A 12,405-nucleotide genomic window follows, 5' to 3' on the forward strand; every position below is an offset into this window, starting at 1 on the left:
TGTGCATGTGTGTGTCTCTTAATACTGATTGTTATCCAAGTGATCCACACCAATTAATCACTGTAAAAGCCTTCATGTGGGCATCATCAGATTCTTTCACATGCTAATAAGTGTGGACAATCGCTCTCAGTATCTCTACCCTGATTAGTATTGACGATATGTTCTGACAACATTAATATCCAATATTTTTTTAACCAAATGTTAGAGACACTAGGCAGAAAAGAAAAGCATTAGGAGATATAGGAAATGAATGACAACAGAATGACATTACACTAAACACTTTGAGGGCAAATGTCAGCATGTCCTATCATGGGAAGGTCACAACACCCGCCTGAATGGCAGTCTGTCTAAAACGTACGCCCTCCCATGCTGAGAGTCCTCTTCACACAGATATCCATAATCCTTGAGTACAGGTTATCAAACTGGTCTTCAAAAGTGTCAGAAGTTGACATTTCTCAATCAAAGATGGGTGTGAGATGTCTATATCCCTTTCCAAAATGTTTCACTGGTGCCTCTCAGTAACACAAACACTTCTCTCTCTTTCCTCTCTCTCTTTCTCAGTCGTTGCATGATTGCCGTCTGTTTGTACGTGCCATTTGGTTTAGCAGAGGTGTTCCTTTAGTAACAGTCCAAAACTGAGTTTCCCTGCTGTTTCCTCTTGCATCTCTTCCTCCACACCATAGGTTACCTAGCACAACTGATCATCAGTGTTCATGCAGTAAAGGTTCGTCATGATTTTGATCTGCTGTCGACCTGTCCTACCCAAGTTTAGTGAATTCAGAGTCCCGCTCTCCTTTACTGAAGCCAAGCGTGGCAGCCCTGGGGGACTGGACCTTGCCGATTTCCTCAAGGGCACTGGCCAGCGAATCCAAATCCCCTGAGTCCTGGTGTTGAGCTTCCCACAGACTCAGAATCACTGAAGATGGGCTCTCCTGGCATGCAAAATAGCACAGGTTCCTACAGGCCAGGGAAAAGGGAATATCATTTTAGTGTGGATCACATGGCAGAGAGTAATTGCTGAGAACAAGTAAGTAAGTTAATGGTGGTTTAGTAATGAAGTGATTGCTTTGAACTGACTATGATAAGACATTTTGGTACTACGATAAAATTGGAAGAAAACAGATAAAAAAAGAGGGAAAAATCAAAGCAGCAGAGGCTGAGATAACTTGACCCTCGTACGGGTCAAGCTCCAAAAATGCTGGATCCAACAATTTTCATAATCCAACTCCCCTTTGATCAAGGGTTGAACAATTTGGAAAAAAATATCTAATTACGATTATTTTGATTGATATTGTGATACTGTGATATTAGAGGGAATTCTAATTTTTACATCATTATTCTCATTTTCATTGAAGACATATTCAAATTATTATGATTATGATTTTTGCAGGGTCCTGTACCAAACAAAGACCTTTTCTTGAGTATGTAGGATAAAAATTGCAGTAGGCCATATTGCAATTTCAACAAAATTTAGATTAATTGTCCAGTGCTTTTAACAAACCCCTGATCCTTCAGTTCGTAACTCAAGACTTTCTGTTAAATTTTGAAATAGCCCTGGTGGCATCACTGATATTACAGTGAGTCAATTACAGTTAGTTGTGTAAAGATATTACACAGCTGTTTTCTCAGGCTGAGTAGTATTCCCCATGATTAGTAAACTGAACTGTATAAAATTGGTGGAGTGTCCCTTTCAGCATTCTCAGGGTAGACTCATTTTGTGTAGTTGCGTATAACACATACATTGTCTCCTGTTATTTAATAATTCCTGAATTTCCAACTTGTTTTCATAGCTAAAGAAATTAATCGTCATAGATCCAATCCAGACATAGAAATCTAGTCTTTCTGAATTAAAAACTATTGAAAAACCCGAAACATAGGCAAATAAACGTGTTTCTTATGTCACTGAGAAGTCCACTCTCAGTGTCTGTGCTCTGGAAGTTTCAAGTTTCCACATCACAACTGTATAAGCTGTACACTGGCTCCAAACCAGTTGAGATGTCGCAAAATCCTTCTTATATGCACACTTCTGTAACTCAGCTCAAGGTGAGCCGTGAGAAACTTCCCCCCTTCAGCAGATGATTTTGAAAACAGCCTTCTAGTGTCAAACTCTGCACATATATCATTCTGCACAGTGAAGCTCAAGCATCCAACTGAAGAAACAAGAAGAAAAACACATTTATGAGAGGAAGGAGAGTTTAAAAAAATGTTTTAATTTATGGACTGTTATAAAAAATATTATTATTGCTCAAATGAGACTGAGCAATGTTTGTATTTTAATTGGAAAATGTTCTGACTATAAGTCAGTCAGTAATAATCAGCAAAGATCAAGTAAATTGGTTTGACTTAAGACTAACAATACTGTGGGTACAGTAAAATTGAGTTAGTGTGAACATGTGTTATTTTGTGTGAGGAAACCAAACTCCAAGCAAGATTTCATTAAAACAAATGTGCCTCCTCTGCTGTTGTTATGACACCTATCCAACAGAGTGCACTGTTTCATTACAATGAGACCTTGTGAGTTCCTTTACTGCCTCTCTATTCTCACTTACTCTCCTCGGTATGATGACGCTCCCCAAACATTCAGAGAAATAATTACAACAATCAGCTTAACTAGGTAGGGACATTCCCATTACATGCTTCCTTGTGTGTTCGATTGGGTTGAAAAGGCTCTAAAATCGTCTCCCCATGCCTCAGTCACAGATGTTTGTTTTGAGACTCAGTTAAAGTGGAGTTCCTTAATCACATAGTTTCTGTCACAGTTTTCTCAGTTAACTTTTTCCCTCTCACGTTTCTCCAACTGGCAGGAGAGACAGAATACTCACTTTTAGTACTTTCTCTCTCAAGTGCTTGATGGAACTGACTGCACAGATCTGAGAGTCTTCATGGCTATAAGCGCTTGATTAATGACTTCTCTTCTGAAGCACAAATAGAGATCACCCACCACCAAACAACTAAAATCCACCACAGCCTACGCAAACACTGACCTGGCACCACCTCTGGAGAGTTTAGCAAAGGGGTTGGGAGGATGGAGTACATGCAAAGATGCTGCTAATGAGGAGTGCTAACATGAACACATTTTCTTGCCAGAGGCTGGCCTGTCAGCGGTCTGAGACCTTCCTTCAGATTTCTGCAAAACATGGCATCTTCTCTGCAGTTATTCTGCCTATGCTTATGTTGGCCCTTACACCCCCATCCCCCCACCCTCCACTCTCTCTCTGTGCATGTGTTTCTAGATCTATAATGAAATCAGCAGTGTGGTATGTTACCGAAGGCTGGTTGGTGATGAAAGATTAAGGCAGACACGGTGCCTAAATTCCATATTAAAAATAGTACTCAAAGTGGAGAGAGAGCAGAAGATACAGCATTTCTGCTTTCTAGTCATTATTCTATTATTCTGTCATAACACATGAACAAAACATAAGCACTGATTCATACAGTATATCCCAGTATTGTGTAACACATAGATGACTCAACGATAGCTGAATGGCAACTGGGTACATTGAAGAATGGGAATGAAATAAAGGCTTCATGGAGCTATAATTCATACCTGTCTATGTGGAGTTTCCGGGCTAAGAGCTGCCAGTCCTTCCCCTTGGCATTAGCGGTGTCAAAGGTGGCGCTGATTCTCTGACGGATGGACAGGGGGATTTTAAAGGCCCTTGACCCTGTCTGAGAGGTGATGGTACAATCCGACTGAGTGAAAAAGGGAACCACTCCCTTTTCATTCTAGTGGCAAGTGAGAAAGAAATAGGTGTCAGGGTGATCTTGATACTGAAGCCGAAAATCTCAGTACTTCAATATGAAGACAAGGACAAGGACTCAAGACAATTTGCAATCTATATATGAAAAGCTCCCTGAGAGGCTCATTAAACAAGCTCTTAAATCAAATCAAGAGTTATTCAGTGCAATAAAAGAACCTATTAACAAGCCGTATGACTGCCCACGTACAGAGAACAAATTGTCCCTTCCTACGAGTGCCACTCACCTCCACCACAGACGTGTAGACCTGGAGTATCTGCTCCTCGCCCTGGACCTGTCGGACACTGATCTTGCAGGAGAGCTGAGACGAGGAGGGGCTGTATCGCTCCAAAGAGAAGGCACACTGCAGGGGACGCTGGTTACTGGCCCACACCTGAGAAAAGGAGAACTCCTGTGGCGCGAGGAGAGATAGAGGGCGTACACGGAGAACGATTAAAGGGGAGACAACAAAGTCATTAAACCCCCCGCTAAAGACATTCGTTATTTGAATCCTGCTTTGCCACCCACTTTGCTGTTTACATGATTAATTAACTCCAAATGAGTGGCCTCTTTAGCCAATCACTGATGTTACCTAATCAAGCAGTTCAACCATCAGAGAGAACCAGAAGGCATTAGAGCCCATGGGACAAAATGTAAGAGAGCTGGAGTCATTAGTGCAAGAATATACAAATTGTTTCATTATTATTATGATTTTATTTACAGCTGCCTGGAAGAAATAATTAATTTACTTTATGTTACTGTTTCATTACACCCTACAGACTTGCTAGCATGTTAATCATTAAATTGATAAATAACACTGACCTAAGTCCACAATATTAGGGTATATACTATATGTAATTATACAAATTTATACCACAAAGAAGTAGAGCCCAAAGCATTACATTCATTCCCAAGTCATATTTACCACGATGTTGGCTTGTTATATCTTGTTTTCCCAAGTTCTGATATTTTCTAATATGCCTTGAAGCTTGTAAATGCCAATCTGTTGGATCAGGAACTGTAACGTGATTATGGAATTAGGACAGGGATGCCTTAATTTACCCAGCTTCTAAAAAGCTTCTAAAAAGCCGAAATATGGCAAAGAATCAGAGAGTTTGTGAGTGTATGGAATCTAAAAGTCCAATTTTGACTTCCATTACTATCTACTGTGTGACCTAGACAGTGGCGCTGTGAGAACAGGTCAAAAACAGTGTTTTACGGATGAATCACCCTCTCTTCAGATCCATCAGACAGGAACATGGCTACTTGTAAAAGCCTCCTTAAGGCAAGAGTAGTGTCTGAATGAAAGCCTACAGTCATTTTCCCTGTAGGACTCTTACACAGTGGCTCTTCCCTCTCCAAGAAAAGCCTTGTTGGTATTCTGGAGGCAGTATGGTGGGCTAATTCTGCTAATAGGATGTCACTGGTGGGATAAACATCACAGGGCAGAGCAGAACATGCAGCATGTGGACCCCTAGGAAGATAACTATGAGATGTGTGTGTGTGTGTGCGCCTGCCTGGCAGTCATAATTTATTTCGTGAGGGGGTGTGTGTGAGTGGGTGAGATAGCTAGCCTTAGTGATCTCCTGCTGTGCCCTTGCTGCTGTCCTTTGGCTTTGATGTGACCAAGTAACAAAAAGGGAAACAAGTAGAGGAGAGAGCTCTAATTGTGGAGCACAGGAGACATAGAGGATGAAAGTGTGCAGCTTCTTCCGATATCTGTAACCCTGACAAAGCAGACCTCGGTTTAAATTAAAAGTGAGCCGCACCGCACGTATACAGTAAACCTGCTCGCCGCTTTACAGTACGTTCTTTTACACGAAATGACAGAAGTTAGCAAACCCACAGCTAGAAGAAACCGCCTACCTGGCAGGTGGTGAAAGGCTTGATGCTCCAGAGTAACTGTGGGACGTCCTGGATGGACACCTGGAGGCTGAAAGTGTTCCCCCTGAACAGCATCATTTTCGGCTCCTCCAGCAGCCGCCCGCCCCTGCTGTGCTCGCCCACTGCCACCTCCTGAGAAGGAAAGGTGTTGGTTGTTTTTTTTGTTTTTTTCCAGGAGTGAGTAAAAGGTTAAAGAAGTAGAGAGTAGAGGTAGATAACATTTCGATATGGTTGATAAACTCAGTGCAAGACTCAAGTTTATCCTCACACAGGAAACACATGGACAAATCTGATCCTCACTGCAGTGCTTAATACCAAGGAATATGAATATGGTGAGTTGATTAAGCATTTAATTAATAATTGATTGACAGAAAATTCATCTACAACCATTTTGATAACTAATTAACCAAACTAATAATTTTTCAAGCAAAAATGCTAAATCATGTCCTAGTTCCAGCTTTTTAATTGTGAGGATTTGCTGCTTTTCCTATGTTCTATTTAACATTAAATTGACTTTATTTGGATTTTGGGCTGTTGATCAGACAACATGAGCAATTCTGGCTTTAGGAAATTGTGCTGGGCATCTGTCGCTACTTTCAGATGCTTTACAGACAAAATGATTATTTGGTTAATTAAGAAAATAATCAGCAGAATAATAATACCAAAGAATAACCCTGATATAGAGAATTCAGCTGTTTTGCATGAACTTAAATTATTTTTTCCAAATAAGAAACTCTTCTTAAAACCAGTTTCTGCAACGTGAGCATACCATTACAGCGTCCAAAACTCAGAAGAAATGAAATAAATTAATACAAACGAATATCCAAAGTAAGACTAAAACCAAAATCAAAGACTGTAATGCCAATACATGCAAAGAACCTTTTAATTTATGTTAGGTTTCATTTTTATCTGCTCAGTACTCCTTTGCACATTTAGAGAAATGTTGCGTCCATGCTGTAAAATAATTCCACTCTGAATGAAAATTAAAAGCAGAGTGGTGCAACTGCGTATCTTTAAGCTTTCAAAGCATCCCGTGCGATTGGCCTTAAAAGTCGAAAAAAAGCTCAATAGCCGCTCCCTAGAGCCACTGTTGCTCACGACATGTAACCAGACAGAAAATGGATCAAACTGACAGGTTGCACGAGTGACAAACCGACACTGCTAGAAGCCCCCGAAAAAAAATCAGATCAAGGCTGGAGCCCAAATTGTTTGTCAAACATATTGGTTGTACACAAAGACAAGACATAAACAGAGAAGAAAATCAAAACAAATGATGCAAGTCTTTTGTCAATATTAAACTTTGTGGCTTCCTGTCTTGTGGTATTGTATTTTTTCTCCAGATCTATGGAGAACAATACCATCTGTGTGCACGTTGCTGCTATGCACGTGAATGTTTGTGTTTACATTTCCTGTATATATGAGGGGGTGCAGGGAGGGGGCGGGGGGAGGGTCAGTCCTGCATGCACGGTGCTTACCCTCTCAGTCACATGGTGTGCAGTGAAGGGAAATACAAAGCGTACAGGCTGTCTTGAACCTGATCAATTCCTGCTTGAAGCTCACAGGGGAAATTAATTGTCGTATGAAGCACAAACAAAAGCCGACAAAAAAAAAGAGAACAAATGAACAAATAACCACGTTTGATTGATGGAGAGGTGGAGTGAATTGGCTCTTGGCACCAACATCCAATTTCTCTTTGTTCACATGCAATTCTACCTCTTGAATGAAGCCATAAGTGAAGCAGGACTATTGGCAATGCAACAGTGGCTGCACAAGACAACTAGTAGCACTACTTCAGAAAAAGCTGCGTCTCTACTTAAGATAGGAAATAAATTACTTTACTAGTTGTTTTTTTTCTTTTTTGGCTGTACTTATGTTTTTGAGTGAGCCCACACTGCAAGGAGAAGTGTAAAACTTTTCACAAAGCGCCACTCAAGAGCACGATGATGAGCCCGGCGCTGCATCTGAGAATGTGTCTCATTTTAACGTGTTCAAGCGCTCGTCACATGGAATGCAATGCTGAAACACATTTAATTAACAAAGAACAAATTAAATTTCGCAAAGAAAGGGCAGGGAAGCAACCTTGGAGCATCTGTTGTCTTTGTAATTAAAAGTCCCTCTTTGTCTCCTAGTCATCAAGCATCTCCCAGTGGCAATGTTACAGAACAGGCAGATCCTCAGTGGAGTACAAAAACTCAGACATCCATTCTTCCAGGAAAAAAACAGCCAAATCGACCAATCCTTCCAATTTCATTTTTTTTATAGATCATATATTTATGTCATACTATGTACTATAATTCGGTTGGAAATAATGAAATGTTTAGCCCTGCTAACTATAGAGTGGACAATGTCATTCTCTCAGTTCATCAGTTGGTCCAGACTGAAATATCTCAACAAGTATAGGACTTCCATTAACATTTGTACAGAGATTAATGGTTCCCAGATGGTGTACCTCAATGATATTGTGTTACAAATTAGGCTAAGCTGAGTTAAGTTAAGTTAAATTGAGATAAGATAAGATAAGATAAGCTAAAATAAGATAAGTTCAGATAAGATAAGCTCAACTAAGCTAAGTTAAGTTAAGTTAAGATAAGATGAAATAAGTTAAGATAAGCTAAACTAAGTTAAGTTAAAATATGATAAATTAAGCTAAGTTAAGTTAAGTTAAGTTAAGTTGAGTTAAGATACATTTTATGAGATAAAATTATAAAAACAAATAAGAAAAATAAAATAAACCAAAAAAATAAAGCAAGACACACAAAGTAAAACGTCCACACATAAATTTAAAGGAGGGGGCGGGGGTGCAATAAAGCAGTGACGAAATACCTTGTAAACTATAATGACATTGCCTTTAACCTCAGCTTTACTTTGTCTTTCCTCCATACCTGAAATGCATGGGGCGTGTCGTCCACACAGTAAACCCTGAGGGTGAAGCCCAGAGAGTTGCTGGAGTCCGGACTACCAAACACAGCCAGCCTCAGCCGCTTGGCAGACCCCTGGCTCAGCGGCTCCCCCACCAGGGCGTAGTGACCCGGATGCTCCAACAGCACGTGGCACCTCTGGGCGTCCAGCAGACAGTAGCAGGATGTGCTCTCCTCATCCACAGACATCACCTCCTTTGGACAGGGGAGGATGCATTAAGAGAGAGCAGATTTAGTTTGGATGCATTAAACACATATTCTGACAGCTAACAGTTCATTTTAGACCTTGCAAGTTAATTTTGAGAATATCTCAATAAAGGAATGCTGTCTTGTTGACGTTTTTTTGATTTTTGAGGATTCAGCAGCAAACTGTACAAAGCTGAGCTGACTGCATTGATTTATGATTCATATATTTCAATTACTGCCAAGAAGATGTTTGTGGGGGGGGGGGGGGCTTTAACTTAACCACCAAACTGAAAGCTCACCACAATTCAGCTTATGACATGTGAGTAAGGCAACTCTTGCAATCATTAATCGTGCAAGATATATTACTGTATCTATTATCTATTATTACCAGCAGAAAAATAAGCAAAAAGAGACATTTAAATTGTCATTTAGTTAGTTAACAAGCCATGAGAGGCATGGATCCAACATTTTATAATTGAAAAGTGACTCTATTGTTGTTTAGGATATTATTAAGACACTTCACAGACAATAAACTGGAACCTTTCCCTCATAAATAGACTCAGATAGGATCAGTAACTGTGCAAAGCTGAACGAGGGCCAAATGAATAATGACACATCTCACTAAACAGATGGGGATACAGTAACACTGACAAAACGGATTAGCAGGGTGCAGTTGTATCCGATGGCCAATTGCTCCTCATCTTGTGCTCAATCCTTCCTAAATCACTTTTGAAACATAACTGTGACCCACAGGTCCCCTCTGCATATGGCCTGGGAAAGGCATATAAAGCAATGCAGGATAATTTAGTGGCCCAGAGCTTCCTAAACCTGCTCCATTAGCACTGCAGCAGACATGAAAGATCTCCATGACATAGCTCATCCCCGCCAGGCAGCCAGGGAGAAATGATGGAGTCAAACTCTAGCGGTACAAAAGTGCAAGCTTTAATGGGAATGGCACTGAGAGGCAGACGGAGCGAGAGAGAGGAGGGGTGAGAGAAGGAAAGAGAGGAAGCGAGACCTCCATCTCCCTTTATATCACTAATTTCAGAGATTAGGTTTTGAGTAAGCATCCTTCCTGAGATAAAAGGCTCATTATTTCACAGCGACAGACAGAGACGGGTCACAGTGTTGCATTTTCTTGAGGAACATCTCTTCCTCTTTTCCTGAACCTGTCTGTATCTTTCCGTCTGTCTATTCCGTCTCTGCTGACTCTGTCTCCTGTTTTCTCCTTTCGGATGGAATATAACCCCCCGCCAGTGATGGGTCTTTTGATAGCTCCCTTTTGTGTAACACGTCTGCTGGCAAATTACATCTGTGTAAATGTCACATAGAGTGAAAGGACCCGGCTGGGATAGAGCCACAGGCCTTCTTGGGTCACGCAAGCTCACAGGCTCTGGGGTCACGCTGCCTCGATGAGGTCCCCAAAGCTTTTTGATGAGGTTAGTTAAACATTAAAAGAGCATCTTAGATACTCTGCTGAGAAGGCACAAGAAAATGGATAGAGGGTGTTTGGATTGGAGTCAGATGTCTGAACAAGTCTCCGTGAGACTGTGAAGTAGCTCTACGGGGCAGAGTTGAAGGACGTTTTCCGAGGTGTTATTCTACTGAAAGCTGGAAGTGTGAAAAAAATTCCAACAGCAGCAATCACTAAGATAGCACTATACTGCATTTCGAGCAATAAAGCACTAAATCTTTAAAAAAAAGAGTTTTTATCTGATATGGACCGAACACTGAGGCGTAAGAGAAGAATAAATTCTTTGACCTTTTAGCAGTTTTTATTAATATCATTTTTTAACTAGAACCATCTTCTCTTAAACCTTTTTACGAGAAGCTCTTGCAGATGAATCGCCATTGTTTCTATGGTTTATAATGTATGTCGCTATATTTGATCTTTATTTAAAAGTGACTCACTGTTGAAAGAAAAATAGTGATTTTCCATCTGTTACCAGGTAACGATGAAAAATAATAATGCTAAAATAGTTTAATCTAGTGGATAAACAGTATTTTTCTGGGATCCACATAAATCCCAAGTCACTGTTTCAATATTCATCTCACTAGCAGTCAGAGTCAAAGTCTCACTGCTCCCACTTTATAATTACTTTCAAGAATAATTGAGATGATACAGATTTCCTTATGCTTACATATATCTAGAGTTCTTAAATTGTACTTGTTGTGGTTTAATTCTGTGAACAGCTGCGTAGCAGACTTCCCAGATATGTGAAAGAGTAATGCTTTGAAACACCATTATCATTAAACTGGAAAAGACTATTGACTATTTCAATGACTAATAGCCGCCATTTGCATTTTGTCTGACATTTCTTTTGGATGTATGACAGCATGAGGTAGAGCTTGAAAGGCTGAATTTGATACAGAATGACGAATCTGAGCTGGCAACCCTGAAATCGGCTCCGTGCTTGCATGACTACACTGTGGGATGAAAATTTTCATCAAAGTAAGTCATAGCAGTTTATCAGATTGTATTGATATTCTGGCCACTGATGAAAGTTTTGTGTTTGCAATTCTTAACATTCTGCCTGAACATTTGGACCTGATAACTGAGGCTGAAGTTTAAGTAAAAGAAAACCCCTCACCTCCCATTTGTTGTCCTTCATTTTCCTCTTAAGTCGGATGGTCCAATTATCAGCTGCAACCTCAGCACAGTGGGCTATGGTCATGGCTATCGGACAGGACAGGTCAAGGCCTGGTGGGCCATACATGACTGCAGGACTCAAAAAGATCTCTGGTCCATCCTCGGACAAAGTGCTGCACACATAAAGCAAAAGGGAACGCAATCAATCAGGTTTGCACATAAAATACATTTGCCTTGGTGTTGTCTTGCATACTAATCAAAATATACAAGGTAAGAGAAAATACAAGCGCCACATTGACACATATTAAAACAACATATTTCATGATATTGCAAACATACTGTATATGATAAAATTAAGTCAAATTTATTTCCTCCCTATGCCAAAACAGAAAAATATCCCACTTATTTCAGAATGGGACAACATCAAGAATCACACTACTTATGAATCACTGCCTAAACAAACACTCAGATAGCAGAGTGTGACCCTTGCCTATGTAAACTCAAATCCTCGGACACTCATAATGAATCAATCCCTGACTAGCTGACACGCAGACACACAGATAGAGGAAGATTAAAGCACCAAGACTAATGGACAGTGGGGCTGGGGAGGACAGGCTTTAGCACACAGCGTGTAAGCTTTGTGGGTCGATGGAGCTTATGAAGCCTGCTCTGGCCAGCCCGGTGACAGATTAGCTGGGCCAAGCTGCTCTTGGCCAGGGGCCCAATCTTGGCTGGAAGCCCTGAAGACTGAGAGCAATCGATGGGACCACCATCAGTCATGCAGCTGGCCCGGCTGGACACCTCACATACACAGGACACGATATTGGTGCTGTTGTCACTGGAGCAGCATGGATATTTCTCAACATCATTAATACAGCTGCAGTGGAGACAAACCCTGACATGTAGGCACGGGTGCAACGTGAGAGTGCACATACATGAATGCACACAAATATATGAAGCACAAACAGAGCGAGAATGAAAGTACGATTTTTATATGTTACACTTGACATACAAACAAAAACACTGCAGTATACAGGCACTGTAACACCTGGCTTCATATATAACAGAGTCAGTAACCGTGTCCCAATT

General features: G+C 40.7%; 1 protein-coding gene across 1 annotated transcript in view; it reads right to left on the minus strand.

Annotated features, from left to right (window-relative positions):
• Positions 1–758: 758 nt before the first annotated feature.
• Positions 759–12,405, minus strand: part of LOC133995330 (netrin receptor UNC5D-like) — a 169,712-nt gene continuing 158,065 nt past the window's right edge. The window contains exons 13-18 of the mRNA XM_062434681.1: positions 11,318–11,489; positions 8,505–8,735; positions 5,605–5,754; positions 3,986–4,150; positions 3,548–3,726; positions 759–957 (exon numbers count right to left, since the gene is read on the minus strand). Of these exons, the coding sequence (XP_062290665.1) occupies positions 759–957; positions 3,548–3,726; positions 3,986–4,150; positions 5,605–5,754; positions 8,505–8,735; positions 11,318–11,489 (1,096 nt within the window). The remainder of the gene's footprint in view (positions 958–3,547; positions 3,727–3,985; positions 4,151–5,604; positions 5,755–8,504; positions 8,736–11,317; positions 11,490–12,405) is intronic.

This window comes from Scomber scombrus, chromosome 15 (assembly GCF_963691925.1).
Source record: "Scomber scombrus chromosome 15, fScoSco1.1, whole genome shotgun sequence".
Classification (NCBI taxonomy): domain Eukaryota; kingdom Metazoa; phylum Chordata; class Actinopteri; order Scombriformes; family Scombridae; genus Scomber; species Scomber scombrus.